Source organism: Anabrus simplex, chromosome 2 (genome assembly GCF_040414725.1).
Source record: "Anabrus simplex isolate iqAnaSimp1 chromosome 2, ASM4041472v1, whole genome shotgun sequence".
NCBI lineage: Eukaryota > Metazoa > Arthropoda > Insecta > Orthoptera > Tettigoniidae > Anabrus > Anabrus simplex.
This window is the reverse complement of record NC_090266.1, coordinates 1,220,248,051-1,220,262,925: the sequence shown is the minus strand read 5'-3', so window position 1 is coordinate 1,220,262,925 and position 14,875 is coordinate 1,220,248,051. Positions and strand designations below refer to the sequence as shown.

The 14,875-nt window shown below is 38.5% G+C and overlaps 1 protein-coding gene across 4 annotated transcripts in view; it reads right to left on the bottom strand.

Annotated features, from left to right (window-relative positions):
- The window catches only part of Tbc1d8-9 (TBC1 domain family member 8/9), a 419,649-nt gene that overhangs the window by 353,647 nt on the left and 51,127 nt on the right, over positions 1–14,875 (bottom strand). For all 4 annotated transcript variants that reach the window (XM_067142224.2, XM_067142225.2, XM_067142226.2 and 1 more), the window contains exon 4: positions 4,668–4,764. In XM_067142224.2, coding sequence (XP_066998325.2) covers positions 4,668–4,764 — 97 coding nt within the window. The remainder of the gene's footprint in view (positions 1–4,667; positions 4,765–14,875) is intronic.

Sequence of the window (14,875 nt, the reverse complement as noted above, 5' to 3'; positions counted from 1 at the left end):
TATGATGAAATAATAATAATGTTATTTGTTTTACGTCCCACTAACTACTTTTAAGGTCTTTGGAGACGCCGAGGTGCTGGAATTTAGTCCCGCAGGAGTTCTTTAACGTGCCAGTAAATCTACCGACACGGGGCTGACGTATTTGAGCACCTTCAAATACCACCGGACTGAGCCAGGATCGAACCTGCCAAGTTGGGGTTAGAAGGCCAGCGCCTTAACCGCCTGAGCCACTCAGCCCGGCTGTATGATGAAAAATCAGGATCCTGATTGTTCTTACAAGTCGTAAAAAGAGGATATCAATATAGGTGTTAGTCTAAACATAAAAAATTATTTGAATGCCCTTGGTTAATATCGTAGTAACAAGCTGCATGTCACAACTTCACAAGATTATACTTTCCGGAGCGATGAGTCAATGCGCCCAAAAACCTGTTGGAGGATAAGAAAGAGTTATCAAAGAAACACATTTCTATTTCATGATAAAGATTGTGCTGTTTATTGCTCTACTCTCAACAGGTTTTTGGGCGTATTGACTCATCGCTCCGGAAAGTATAATCTTGTGAACTTGTGACATGCAGCTTGTTACTACGATTTTAACCAAGGACATTCTAATAATTTTTTATGTTTAGACTAACACCTATATTGATATCCTCTTTTTACGGCTTGTAAGCACAATCAGGATCCTGATTTTCCACCATACAGGTTTGAGTTTGAGGATGATGATGCCCTTAATATGGGCGAAACATGTCCCTTAACATTTTATAATAATATTTAATTCTTAAAAAGATCTCTTTGTATTGAATAGGTGGATATTAAGAAAAAAGAAAAAATAACACTTGTAACATACTTTGCATTTACGTACATTTCAATACGGACCTAACATGAGAATTATACGCAGGTGCTTTGAAAAGTTCTCGGAATGTACTAGAATTAAGTATCTTACCTCGGTGGAACAGCTTTTATTTTTTAACATAGTCTCCCTGTAGACTAATGCATTTGGTCCAGCAATGTTCCAATGCCATGATCCCATCACGAAAATGAGATTCCTTCAGGCCTGCAAAATACCTCTCCAATTCGGCTGTCAGTTCTTCCTTGTAGAAAATCTCCGTCCACCGAGGAAAATTTGCAGCTTGGGGAATAGATGAAAGTCTGACGGTGCCAAATCAGGTGAATAAGCTGGATGTGGCAACAATTCGTACCCCAGTTCATGAAGTTTTGCCACGGCAATAACACTTGTGTGCGGCGGAGCGATGTCCTGATGAAAGATGACGTTTTTCCTTGCCAAACCAGGCCTTGTTTCGCATATCTTTTCCTGTAGTTGGTCTAGGAGGTTTGCATAGTATTGCCCCGTAATTGTTTGGCCAGTAGGAAGATAATCTATCAGCAGAAAGCCTTTTGCATCCCAGAAAACTGATGCCATGACCTTTCCGGTCGAACACACTGCCTTTGCTTTCTTTGGTGGTGGTGGTGAATCAGCATGTTTCCACTGCTTTGACTGCTGTTTTGTCTCTGGGGTATAGTAGTGGACCCAAGTTTCATCTGTAGTCACAAACCGGGGCCAAAAATCTTGTTGGTTGGACTGAAAACGGACCAGACTTTGTTCGGACATTTCCAATCTGGTGCGTTTATTGTCCAATGTCAAGAGCAGCGGCACCCATCTTGCGGATAATTTTTTCATACCCAATTCTTCAGTTAAAATATAATATACCCATACAGAAGACATCCCTACAGCTTCAGCAATCTTCCGTACTTTCAGTCGATGATCCTCCATGACCATTTTATGCATTTTTTGCAATAAATTCTGGGGTCGTAACGCTTTTTGGCCGTCCACTACGTGGATCATCATCCAAGCTCTCCCGACCAAATTTAAACTCACTGGTCCACTTGACAACAGTTGAAAATGAAGGAACAGAGTCCCCCAGTGTGTTCTGAAAGTCGGCATGAATTTCCTTTGCTTTCATACCTTTCTTTACAAAGTATTTAATCACTGCTCGAATCTCAGTTTTTTCCATTGTCACAAATCACTAAGCGGGAACAACAGCAAAGAGTCGTCACTACCACACTCCTGCAGCTAGAGCACTGACGCGCCACGTGTTCACTCACAAAGGACGTGTGATTATTGCGTGGGAACCTCGTTGCTCTAGCACTGACATCTAGCAGTGATTCCGAGAACTTTTCAAACCGTCCTCATAACGGGCGATGTTGGAGTCAATTACTAATACTCGTCGACTGCTATTCTCTAAAGAAAATTCGAAATGAAAGAGGATAACACGTTTTCGTAATAAATGGGTAAATAACGTGGCCGATAGCAGTTGTTAATTTGTTAAAAATTAAGGCTGAAGTAAACGATCTCTTAATTTCAATGTTAGATACTGAAATTAAGCAAGAATGTGATACACCTCAAGATATGGCAGAGTACATCGCCGATTTCAGAGGATATTTTATATTTTCTCATGTCTAGTTAAATTTTGGAAAGGCTATTCTCATGTCAATTTTTAGCAAGGAGGTTATCATTTCTCTATATGCGTTTGAAATATGTTTTCATGATACATACACGGTTAGGTTAGGTGATGCCGTTTGAAGAAGAAAAGGCAATGTTTGCCACAGAAGCCCCTCGAGTAATACCGTATTTCTCCGAATCCAAGAAGACGTTTTTTTCTCAGAATCTCATGTGAAAAATGAAGGGTCATTTTGCATTTGCGGCCTGACAGTAATGAACACCACTGGCAACTACCGAAGTAACCACGCTTTTTCATTTCACCCCTCGCGCGCGTGCACACAAAACTAGTTGATAATAAACGATCCCCTCTTCATCATACATCGCTAGCCGCGGCGACCGGTTGTACAGTGCCTACGTGTAACGTCAATGGATCTCGGGAAATAGTGAAGAGAGAATGACATTCTATTGTCCTCTAAAGAAACGTTTCTCAAATCTGTAGAATGGCATCAAAACATTGCGTACCTTTGAATTCTTAGAAAGGCCACGGCTACTGACTAGCAGAGTTGTAACGCATCTACTGTACGTGACGCTTAGTAAAATCAAATTTTATAGACAGCAAGAATATTTTCTTGATGAATCGTCATGTTGTACAGATATGTGGAACAGGTATTGCCGGCAAATTTTCTACGACTTTTCGTCATTATTATTATGCCAATTTTAAGTTAATGACTATTAAACATTTGGAAATGTATATTAATAATTGTGCAGCCACAAGAAAATACGGCATAGGCCTAACTAAAGCCAATATTCGGCATTATCCTGAAGAAAAAGACAGCTTAAAATTGTGTAATGTACAAAAAATGCATTTGGTGGCACGCAACAAGGACGCTTTAAAGAAGTCGAAGATGAAATTGTGAGCTCACAGAAGACCCACCTTACAATACAAATATCAATTTAATAAATACGCTTTACAGTGAAAATACGGAAACATTATGGACATAACCGAAGAAAACGCAGTGTGGTGCGCATCATCTGACAATGGGAGTGACGGTGATAAAGTGTCAAGTGATGATGAATAGGTACCTTACTCTATTTTAATCACGTTTGGATGCAACAGGTTGTAAGGAATGTAGATACTAATGTTTCATACAAGTAAAGTGTTCTAAATTAAAGGGTGTTTACTGTCTTTAATTTAAAATTCAGAGTACTAGGTGCACCCCATCTTTACCTACCTATTTTTAGTAATAAAAGTGCAGCCTATACACACATAAATACTGTATTACTATGGTGGGGTCGCAGATGTAACTTCAGGCCGCTCCTCAGGAGTACAACCGAGTGTTCTTTCGTTTTGTCTGTACTTGGGACTGGGGTCATCTTGCACCACATTCTACTTTCTGGTAAATTTATGTGTCATTTCCTACTCAAACGTTTCACCTGGCCCATAACCGTTGGTTTCCCCTTTGGATGTCAAGTTTGGTAATGACCGCCTGACCCTCGGACTGTCTACTGTCACACACGGTACCAAGATGATCCTAAAATGACCTAAAAAGATACCTTGTTGTTCTTCCTTAATGTTTTGTTCCTACAAGTTGGTATAAATAGTTTTAACCGGGCAAGTTGGCTGTACAGTTAGGGGCGCGCAGCTGTGAGCTTGCATTCGGGAGATAGTAAAGTGTTCGAATCCCACTGTCGGGAGCCTGAATATAGTTTTCTGTGGTTTCCCATTTTCACACCAGGCAAATGCTAGGGCTGTACCTTAATTAAGACCACAGCCGCTTCCTTCCCACTCCAAGGTCTTTCCTATCCCATCGTCTCCACAAGACCTATCTGTGTCTGTGCGACGTAAAGCAATTTGTTAAAAAAGATTTTTTTTTTAAGTTTTACATTTAATAAATTGTATTTTAAGGTATCTGATTGTTTTGTTCAAGAATTCACTCCCAGCAGGGTTGTCCAACACTGCCCACATCCTGCTGTCTGCCTGTTCATATCACTGTCCTGTACAGTATTTCTATATTTTATTAATCCTTTCCTTCGTTTATTTTGGGGGACACGATCAGCTCAGCAGCTTAGCTGCTGGCTTCCCACCTGCAAGGCCGAGGTTTGAATCTCGGGAATCACGTGGTGTCCGGTCTTAAATCCCTGGGCAAGCCCAAAATGAGCCTGGGTGGCTGAAGAAAGTTTAGTTATGTGTATAATGTTATCCCCTGGTACACTAGCTCCCGACTCTCACCTGCACGAGTAATAGTTGACGAGCTTCTCCTCTGGTGGCATGTTGAAAAGGCGATGAAACTTGAATGAAACTGTCTTGAAGGTCTGAGTGTCTTCATCTAGAAAAACAAAGTATGTACAATTTTATTGGGTTCATATTGATTTCCAAATTGGGGGCTTTCTGTGAAACTAACATAACTACAAAAAATTTACATTGACATTAATCGTTCTACTTGGTGACAAAAGATCATTACTCAGTTGTTCTGAAGAGTCTTGTGTATAATACAAACCATAACCCCACAACAGGACGGTATGTTGTGAATAAAACTTGAAACAAACTTATGTACCCAATACCATCAGTTTTACATGTCACATGGGCCTACACAGCAGGGTTTATCAATATTGGCAGTAATTACACGATTGGAACTTACAGGAGTCACTGAAGGGTTTAAAAGATATATTCTTTTTTCAGAGCAAAGCTTCACACCATCATTTCACAGGTCATTTGTGTGCTATATCTGGATGAGTCATAGCACACCACAGCATTACCACTGACATATAGCCTTTAAGATTTTTCAGTGTATCAAACATATGAAAACACTACAACATACCTGTAAAAGAGGAAATCACGGAAAACTATTTTCAGGACTACCGATAGTGGGGTTCAAACACAAGCTGACATGTACGTGAACCAAACCATGCAGCATTAGTGAAATAAGAAAGTAATGTTCAAACTGTCGTACTTTACTGATATGTGAATAGAGGGAATTCTTTCACAGTATGTGCTGTTCCTGATGAGTATTTCTATTGCCTCCTTTATATTTAATTACTTTCCACTATTTTTGATGTGTAGGCTAATATTTCATGATCTGGGCTAATGTCATGTGTTAGCAGAAGGCTGAGTGTCTTTTGTGTCTAAATGCATTGTTGTGTTCTTTGACCTGATGTAGGAATTACATTTTGTTTGGCCAATACATGCAGCATTACAAGAGTTCTTAACAGATCCAATACACCCTTTTCAAATGAAACAAGTCTGTTAAAAAAAGGTCTCAAGTTTAATTGCCAAGAACGTCACACAGATAACAGCATAAAACAACTAATCACCGACGAAATTGCACGTGACAACATAACCACTCAATAAAAAGACATAAGAAACAAAGCAATAATAGAATAACAAAGCAATAAACAAACAGAAGTACAATAATCCAACGGAATGTCTAAACTCAAAGCTCATTACTAAAAACATTAAAAGCAAAATAAAAAACAATAAACTAACAGTCACAAACACAACAATCATAATGAAAACATACGAATACATATAATAACTAATGGATTCCTTAACAACAACAGAAAATAAAAGATCAAAGGTGAACCAACCAATAAATTTCAAGTGATATAAAATAGCTGATCAAAAAAATTTCATCTTCACCAAAGAGGAAAAGAGAGAAACTTATCATCTCACGTAAGATTCCGAGATCACAGCACTAAGAACACTCCCCTAAATACACAAAGACACATGTCCTATCATATCAATAATAAATTTCAAATTTGAGTAATGAATGTAAAAAAAAAAAATTCAACAAAATGCTAAAAGAAGAGATATCAAACAAAATCAACAGGTCAATTAAAAACACATTAGAACTAAATAAACTCAATATGACAGTAAGCACAAGAAAGATATCTTTTGACATTACCAACACACAGTATCAATAAAAGAATCTGTTAGTATTGTAGAAAAACATCTAAAAGAAAAAAAAAATCACCACAACAAACAAACAAAAGAAATAATCAACCTGTTAAAATCAACCTTAAACCAAAACACACTGATGTTCAACAACAAAATATATTCACAAACTAAAGGATTAGCTATGGCTTCACTACTAACAGGAATAATAGCGAACGTATTCATAACTAAAATTGAGAACAAACTTTTAACCGACCCATGTTCCAAAGGAAATCTGCACTACAGAAGATATGTAGATGCCATAATAAGCATTACAAATGTACAATACTAAATAATGGAACCAGAAACAAAATGGAAGATCAACCTTTTAGACATCAAAATCAGTAGAAATAAAGATAAACTGCCGTATAAAATTGACAGAAAATTCACTCCAACTTCACACACAACAGATCACCGAACCACGCACAAATTGTCAGGAATGAACACAATGATACCCTACCAATGAACAAAACAGATTTTAACAATGAAATACAAATAATAAAACAAGTTGCAGAAGAAAACCACCATCCAGACAACATAGTATACCATTTATTAAGAAAACAGACCATAATGAAGTTCATAACTTATAATACTGAGAAAACAATGAAAAGGCCCAAATAACTCCCACCAAAAAATGATAAACATGCAGCTCTCAATTTCTTGAACAAAAACATGTACAAAATAGTCAAAAAGCAAGATTCTAAAAAAAGCATACAAAGCAAGCAAACACATTATGAAAACAAACTGGAAGAAGCAGTCAAAATTTTTAAAAAGATACCATTTTTCCAAATCAGGAGCATAACACTAACACGTTCAAGGTTTTTAGCTATGCCACTCAGCCTTCTACAATATTACCCACTGAAAATAATAGAAAATGGAGGCAATAAACAGCCAACTGCAATAACATGAATGATCTCACACACACCTAAAACAGTCCCCATTATTCACTCTACAAAATTAAATTTTGTATCAGTCAAGTAAAAAAATTAAAATTATGTAGTTTATTAAATAAGTAATGCTAATTAAACATTTCCACAATTACAAGGAGAGCATACACAGAAATTTAACATAAATGTTTTTACACTTGTTAATAATATTCATCAAATAATTAAAAGTGAGATTTGATAAAATCTGATGATCTTTCAAGAATGAAACATGTCATTCTGTTTTTAATTACATTAAATGACATCTTTTTCAGGTATAAATGTGTTCTTTTGCAGCTATTTTCTAATTATTTTATTTATCGTGAATTTGTTTCGACAAAATGAAGAACCTCACAGTTACAGATCCCCTGACCTGACAGCCTTCACTTCAATCTGCGGAGGAATCACGCTATGCCGGCTTTGGAAACTGCAGTCAATGTTATTAACACAGAACATGTATATAAATTTAGTAGTGAACATTTTATGCCAATATTCTCAACCTGCTGGAATTGATATCATTTCTGGACCCCTTCATGGTTTGAAAAGCAACCCTTCTTGAAGAAATACACGATTCAATGCTACTTTTGCACAAAAGGTGAAATCTGATTGCAGAGATTATTTCACCACTCAACTTAGCTCCACCGGGAGCAAGAATCAATAAGGTTCTATTTATGAAGGGATATGCGGCTATTTGGGGATTTTTCGATAATACAGGCCACTACGAGAAGCCTCCGTGGCTCAGGCGGCAGCGGACCGGCCTTTTACCACTGGATACCGTGGTTCAAATCCCGGTCATTCCATGTGAGATTTGCACTGAACAAAGCAGAGGCAGGATGGGTTTTTCTCCAGGTACTCCAGTTTCCCCTGTCATAATTCATTTCAGCAACACTCTCCAACATTTCATTTCACCTGTCAGTCATTTATCATTGCCCCAGAGGAGTGCGACAGGCTTCGGCAGCCGGCACAATTCCTATCCTCGGCGCTAGATGGGGGCTTCATTCATTCCATTCCTGACCCGATCGAATGACTGGAAACAGGCTGTGGATTTTCATCTTCACAGACCACTATCTGATATGCAGACAACTAAGTATTACTATGTCTACGGCAGACAAAGTGAAGCCTGTCTACAAACGGATAATAGGAGGGAATTTCTGGGATCTAAAGAATAGGCAGTCAACAGATGAAGGATATAGAAAGAGAATGTCAATGTAGAAATGACTAGGGGATGCCTAGGAACAACCCTGTGTTAAAGATGGGAAAAAGCAAATATCATGGTAGAATAATGAAGTCAGAGTAATATGTAAGCATACAAAGGTGTGTCAGAATGACTCCAAACAAGAACCAATCGGTTTTTTTTTACAATTTGCTTAACACCACATGGATACAGGTAGGTCTTATGGCGGCTTGGTAAAGGAAAGTGCTAGGAGCCAGAAGGAAGCATATGTGGTCTTAATTAAAGTACAGCCCCATCATTTGCCTGGTGTGAAAATGGGAAACCACAGAAAACCATCTTCTGAGCTGCCGACAGTGGGGTTGGAACCCAGTATCCTCCTAATCCAAGATGTGATGTAGATTAAAGAATTAAAGCAAAACAAATCACTGCAGAATCCAAGAAAAATCGTGGGACAATTCTGGAAATATTCTAGACAAGCTTGGTCAAGCAACAGCAAAACCTTTCTGGACTGTTATAAAGAATGGAAAAGGAAAATGAATAGCATTTTAGGTAAATCAGATGAACTAATCACAGACCATAGGGAATCACTGGACAGAGGGAAGAAATATTTTGAACATTTTCTCAACGTAAAAAGAAATATTTCTCCCGAAGCTGTGAACAGGAAAACAGTGATGGCAGTGAAATTGGACTCACAAAGCAGCAGGAAGAGACAAAATAAGACCCGGAACTATGAAATACGGTGGGAAGGCTATGTTATTGTGGAGTAGTAAACAATCCTAGCACAAAACCGGTTACGCAATGTAAACAGGGACACAAAAGACAGCATTACCACATTGTATGTTATTGGTAAAATACGTTCCTTCTTAAGTCGCATGTAATGAGACAGGAACAAGAATAGGCAGGTGAGCATGGGAAGAGAGAGCAACAGAAAGGAGAGAAAACAAACTGCTGTCTCCCAGGCCCCAGGCTTCCCAGCTTGATCACATCTTCAGTCTTCATGCAGGAAAGCTAAATAAAACCAGGAAAAGGGATGATTAAAATAAATACAGATGGTAAAAAATTGGGTACACAGCACAAACACAAAAGGAGAAAAGGATCTCAGAAGTACTGTTTCTACTTCAATTCCTTCCTGACTACATTTGCAGCAAGAGTTTCCTTGTGCATTTCGTACGTGTATGTGGAGGTTATAGGCCAAAGTTAAGCAAGTCCTACTTCACCCTGTAAGGAAGAGGGAAATAGTGAGGAGGAGTGTAATAAACTATTTCCTGAAGTTAACAAAAATATGGGGCAAAAAAGCCAGTAGAAAGACCACAGAAGCTGACACCTAGACAAAAGAAAAAGTTATTAGGAAGCTTGCTCTCACAAGATCCCAATATCTCACTCAGAGTAACGTATCAGGGGAACAGAGTTGCGCAGGCTAGAGATCTTCAGCAACAAAAAGAAATTCAGTTTAGATGGCCTTGATGGTTCGTCTACCACAGGACCTTGTGTATTAGACCCCTTTTTTCACTCACTTTTACAGGGGGGTCCAATATGCGATAAGTGAACACATAAAGAGCTATAAATTCTACACTGTTCTTTAACAAACCTGTGAATGTATTTTTGTTGGAAGGCAGTATTTCTAAATGCCTTTGGTTGTGGTACCATACACAACCATTAACCCGACTCAAGGGAGATAGGGCCACCTTCACTATTCTCCACTTGAGTAACTCCTGCCTGGCGCATCCACGTTGCGGGGGTGGGCATCCTCTACTCCAGTAGGCCGGTGTAAAAGGATGGCAAAGTTCAGGTGGGGACCCAGTCCCCCAGGGTATAACGTGGAACCCTTGCCCAGGGTTACGGGTGAAGACCTTAACGGCGAATCCAGCAGTAAAGGAGACCTTCGGAATGGTGGAAAAGGCGGATGAGGCAACCCATCCTCACTGGGGTCAATTAGCTGAGGACGTAAGACAGGGTAGACGGGACTCCTTAGTCGTGGTGAAGACAAACTCTCTAGGAGTAGGATGCTCCAAAATCAATGTCCCCAGCCAGTGGATAGGGTTGAGCGTGGGGTTAACGGCCTCACCTTGTAAAAAAAAGCATTGTTCAGAAGACTTCTACGAGAAAACCGGATGGAAATCGAAGACAACAAAAGATTAGGAAAAGGACACGAGTAAGGAAAGCGAATATAAACATGGCGACATGGAATGTAAGAACAATGCTGAAACTGGGAAAAATGCAAGAAATTGTAAATGAAACAAAAAGATTTGGATACGACTTAGTAGCGATTCAGGAAATAAGATGGAAAGGGCAAGGATGTATTGAAAAGAAATATTATAACCTCTATTACAGTGGGCCGGAAGAAAGAACAGGACAGTTCTGTACAAGATTTATAGTACATGGGAAATTGAAGAAGAGTGTAATAGGATTTGAACCGATCTCAGATAGAATATGTAAGCTTCGGATTAAGGGGAAGTTTAGGAATATAACTGTTATATCAGCACATGCACCAAATGAAGATGCGGATGAGGAAAGGAAGGAACAATTTTATGATGAGTTAGTACAAACCGTTGAAGAGGGACCAAGATATGACATGACTATTATTTTAGGAGATTTTAATGCCAAAGTTGGGAAAGGAAGAGTGTATGAGACCAATAGTCGGGAAATATACACTACATGATGAATCAAATGAGAATGGTTTTTACTTGGGACAGTTTGCAACTACGAGTGGTCTTATAATTAAAAGCACCTGCTTTGATCATAAGAAAATACATAAAGGAACGTGGAAGATGCCAGGGAGCACAGTGGTAAATCAAATAGATCATGTACTGGTGACTACGAGGCATGCAGCATCCATTATTGACGTAAGGACATGCAGAGGGCCAAACTGTGATTCTGATCATTATTTAGTAAAAGCAATAGTGAGACAAAAATTGGCAACAGGACAGAGGAGACAACCTACGGAAAGAAAGAAATGGAATTTGGAAAAACTACAACAACCAGAAGGAAAACAAGAATTCCAGTCAAAAATGAATAATACACTACAGACGACTGGACAAGTATCTGGAATAGAGGAGAGGTGAGCAAAAGTTCAAAGGTGCATACAAAATGCGGCCCAAGAAACACTGGGTATAGCCAAAAAGAAAAGAAATATTTGGTTTGATATGGAGTGTGAGGAAGCGATTGGAAAGAAGAATGCAGCAAGAGCAAAAATGTTACAGAGAGATACAAGGTCAAATAGGGAAAATTATGAGAAATGCAGATGTGAAGCTAATAACATCTGTAAGAAGAAGGAAAGAGAGATGATTAAGAAGAAACTAGAGAGTATAGAGACACAAAGGTTACAGAAGAGGACAAAGGAATTCTATAATGAAATTAATTATTTCAGGAAAGGGTATAAGCCAAGATTGAATGGCTGTAAGAATAAAGAAGGTAAGCTATTACAGAATGAAGAGGAAATAAGTGAAAGATGGACCGAATATTTCCGAGAGCTCCTTAACAAGGAAAGAGAAGATGTGGAAGAAAGTGAACAGCATATGGAGCAGAATGGACCAGAACAATGGATAAATGCCCCCACATTGAAAGATGTAGAAAATACTATTGCAAAATTAAATAACCATAAAGCAGCAGGGGAAGACGGAATAACAAGCGAACTGATTAAAAATAGTAGCAAAGAAATGCTAGGAGAGATACATGAACATTATTAAGATTTGGGAGGAAGAACGGATACCTGATGAGTGGAATACAGGAATAATTTTCCCAATATATAAGAAGGGAAATAAGTATGAATGCACTAATTATAGGGGAATCACACTACTGAATATCATCTGTAAAGTATTTTCAAATATTCTATTACAATATCTGACTCCATATGCTGAAGAAAGATTGGATGAAGTACAGTGTGGCTTCAGGCGAAATAGGAGCACAGTAGATCAAATATTTGTGGTACGTCAAACGATGGAAGAATGCTATGAGCATAATATAGATCTACATATGTTGTTTGTAGATTTTAGACAAGCATTTGACAGTATATACAAGGATAAGCTATATGAATACATGGAGACAATAGGAATACCACAGAAACTGATTAGGATGTTCAGAATCACTTTAGGAGAAGTAAGGGCAAAGGTGATGGTGGATGGAAGAATTGGAGATGAGTTTGCTCTTAATACAGGAGTCAGACAAGGTGACGCACTCTCAGCTACTTTGTTTAAACTGGCAATTAACCAAGTCCTTGAAAAAATAATGGATACCGGAAATATTGTATACAAATCTAAACAAATTTGTGCGTATGCAGATGATGTAGTATTAATGGCCAGGAATGATAGATATTTGAAGAAAATGTTTCTTGAAATGGAGGAAGCAGGAAAACGGATGGGATTGGAGGTGAATGACAGTAAATCCAAGTATATGCATATGACTGTTATAGAGGGCAGAAGAAGTCAAGATAATCTGACAATAAATGGGCATAATTTTGAGAATGTATGAAGTTTTGAGTATTTGGGAACCATGTTGACAAACAATAATAGAATAAGTGAGGAGATACATCGTAGAATAATAGCTGGAAACAGGGCCTATTATGCAAATCTTACATTATTTAAATCTTGTCTATTGTCTAAACTTACAAAATTTAAAATATATAATACCATTATTAGACCTGTAATGACACATGGCTCAGAAGCCTGGAACCTTTTAGTTGATGATGCAAATAAATTAAGAATATTTGAAAGAAAGATTATTAGACAAATATATGACCCAATTCAAGACCAGAATGGCTGGAGGATAAGGACGAATGCTGAAATACAGAACATATTAGACCAGGAGGATACAGTTAGATTTATTAAGGCACAGAGACTGCGATGGCTTGGCCATGTGGAAAGAATGGAGGAAGATCGAATGCAAAGAAAAGTAGTTAAATCCCGAATACATAAAAGACGACGACAAGGAAGGCCCCGTAATAGATGGAGGGATGAAGTTCAAGCCGACTTGAGGGCAATGAACATCCGGCCATGGCGACCAGCCGCTCAGGATCGAAGTAGATGGCGGACTATCGTAGAAGAGGCCAAGGCTCACACAGGGCTGTAGCGCTGGATAAGTAAGTAAGTAAGTAAGTAAGTAAGTAAGTAAGTAAGTATTTCTAAATGTTAAAAGTCAATAAATGGTCAACGTAAGGAAGGGCATACGGTCTTAAAAATTCGCTACGCAGATTTGCCTCACTTCATACTCGTCCCCATACAGAAAAGGGATAAGGGTATCCGTATTGTCACATTGTGCAATATTGATACAAAATAAGTCAATGGCCAGTCTTTTGTCTCTGTCAGTTGAGCAGTAAACCTGATCACTGCTTTCATTTTAGTTGTCTTGCGCCGCTAACTTCCCTGCTACCGGCGCGTCGTAATTCCAAGTGACGTCATTTTCACTGCCATCTCGTCAGCCGTGTACTGCAACTGCAATCGAGACCTATAACATTCGAGGTCCCGTCTTTTTGAACCTTTTAAAAATAGTTTCCTTCCCGACTATACAGTCCAAACTGTGTGAAGCTATTCAAAATGGTTTCTGGAGATGTCTTTGATATTCCCAACTGGTATATTTGTAGCAGAAGCCACTCCTTCAATCAATCAATCAATCAATCAATCAATCAATCAATCAATCAATCAATCAATCAATCAATCAATCAATCACTACTGATCTGCATTTAGGGCAGTCGCCCAGATGGCAGATTCCCTATCTGTTGTTTTCCTAGCCTTTTCTTGGAAATTGGAAATTTATTGAACATCTCCCTTGGTAAGTTTTTCCAATCCCTAACTCCCCTTCCTATAAATGAATATTTGCCCCAATTTGTCCTCTTGAATTCCAACTTTAACTTCATATTGTGATCTTTCCTACATTTAAAGACACCACTCAAACTTATTTGTCTACTGATGTCCTCCCACGCCATCCCTCCATTGACAGCTCGGAACATACCACTTATTGCAAGAGACTATCCTCATTTTTCCCGTATTGAAAGTCTGCTAAAGGATAAGAATAAAACATTGATTTCCACCTATTCAATACATTAAAAGCAATTATAAAATTAGGATCTCATCCTTATTTTATTGCTTAGTTGTTAAAACATAGGACATGTTTCGTTCATATTTTGAACATCTTCAGCTATAAATATTCTTACAAGGTTAAATTGAACATTGTTCTAGAACTTACACTTATGGTTTGCCTTTAACAAACTTAGCCATAATAAACTTTAAACCGAGCTCGATAGCTGCAGTCGCTTAAGTGCGGCCAGTATCCAGTATTCGGGAGATAGTAGGTTCGAACCTGAAAATAGTTTTCCGTGGTTTCCCATTTTCACACCAGGCAAATGCTAGGGCTGTACCTTAATTAAGGCCACGGCCGCTTCCTTCCCACTCCCAGCCCCTCCCTGTCCCATGTCGCCA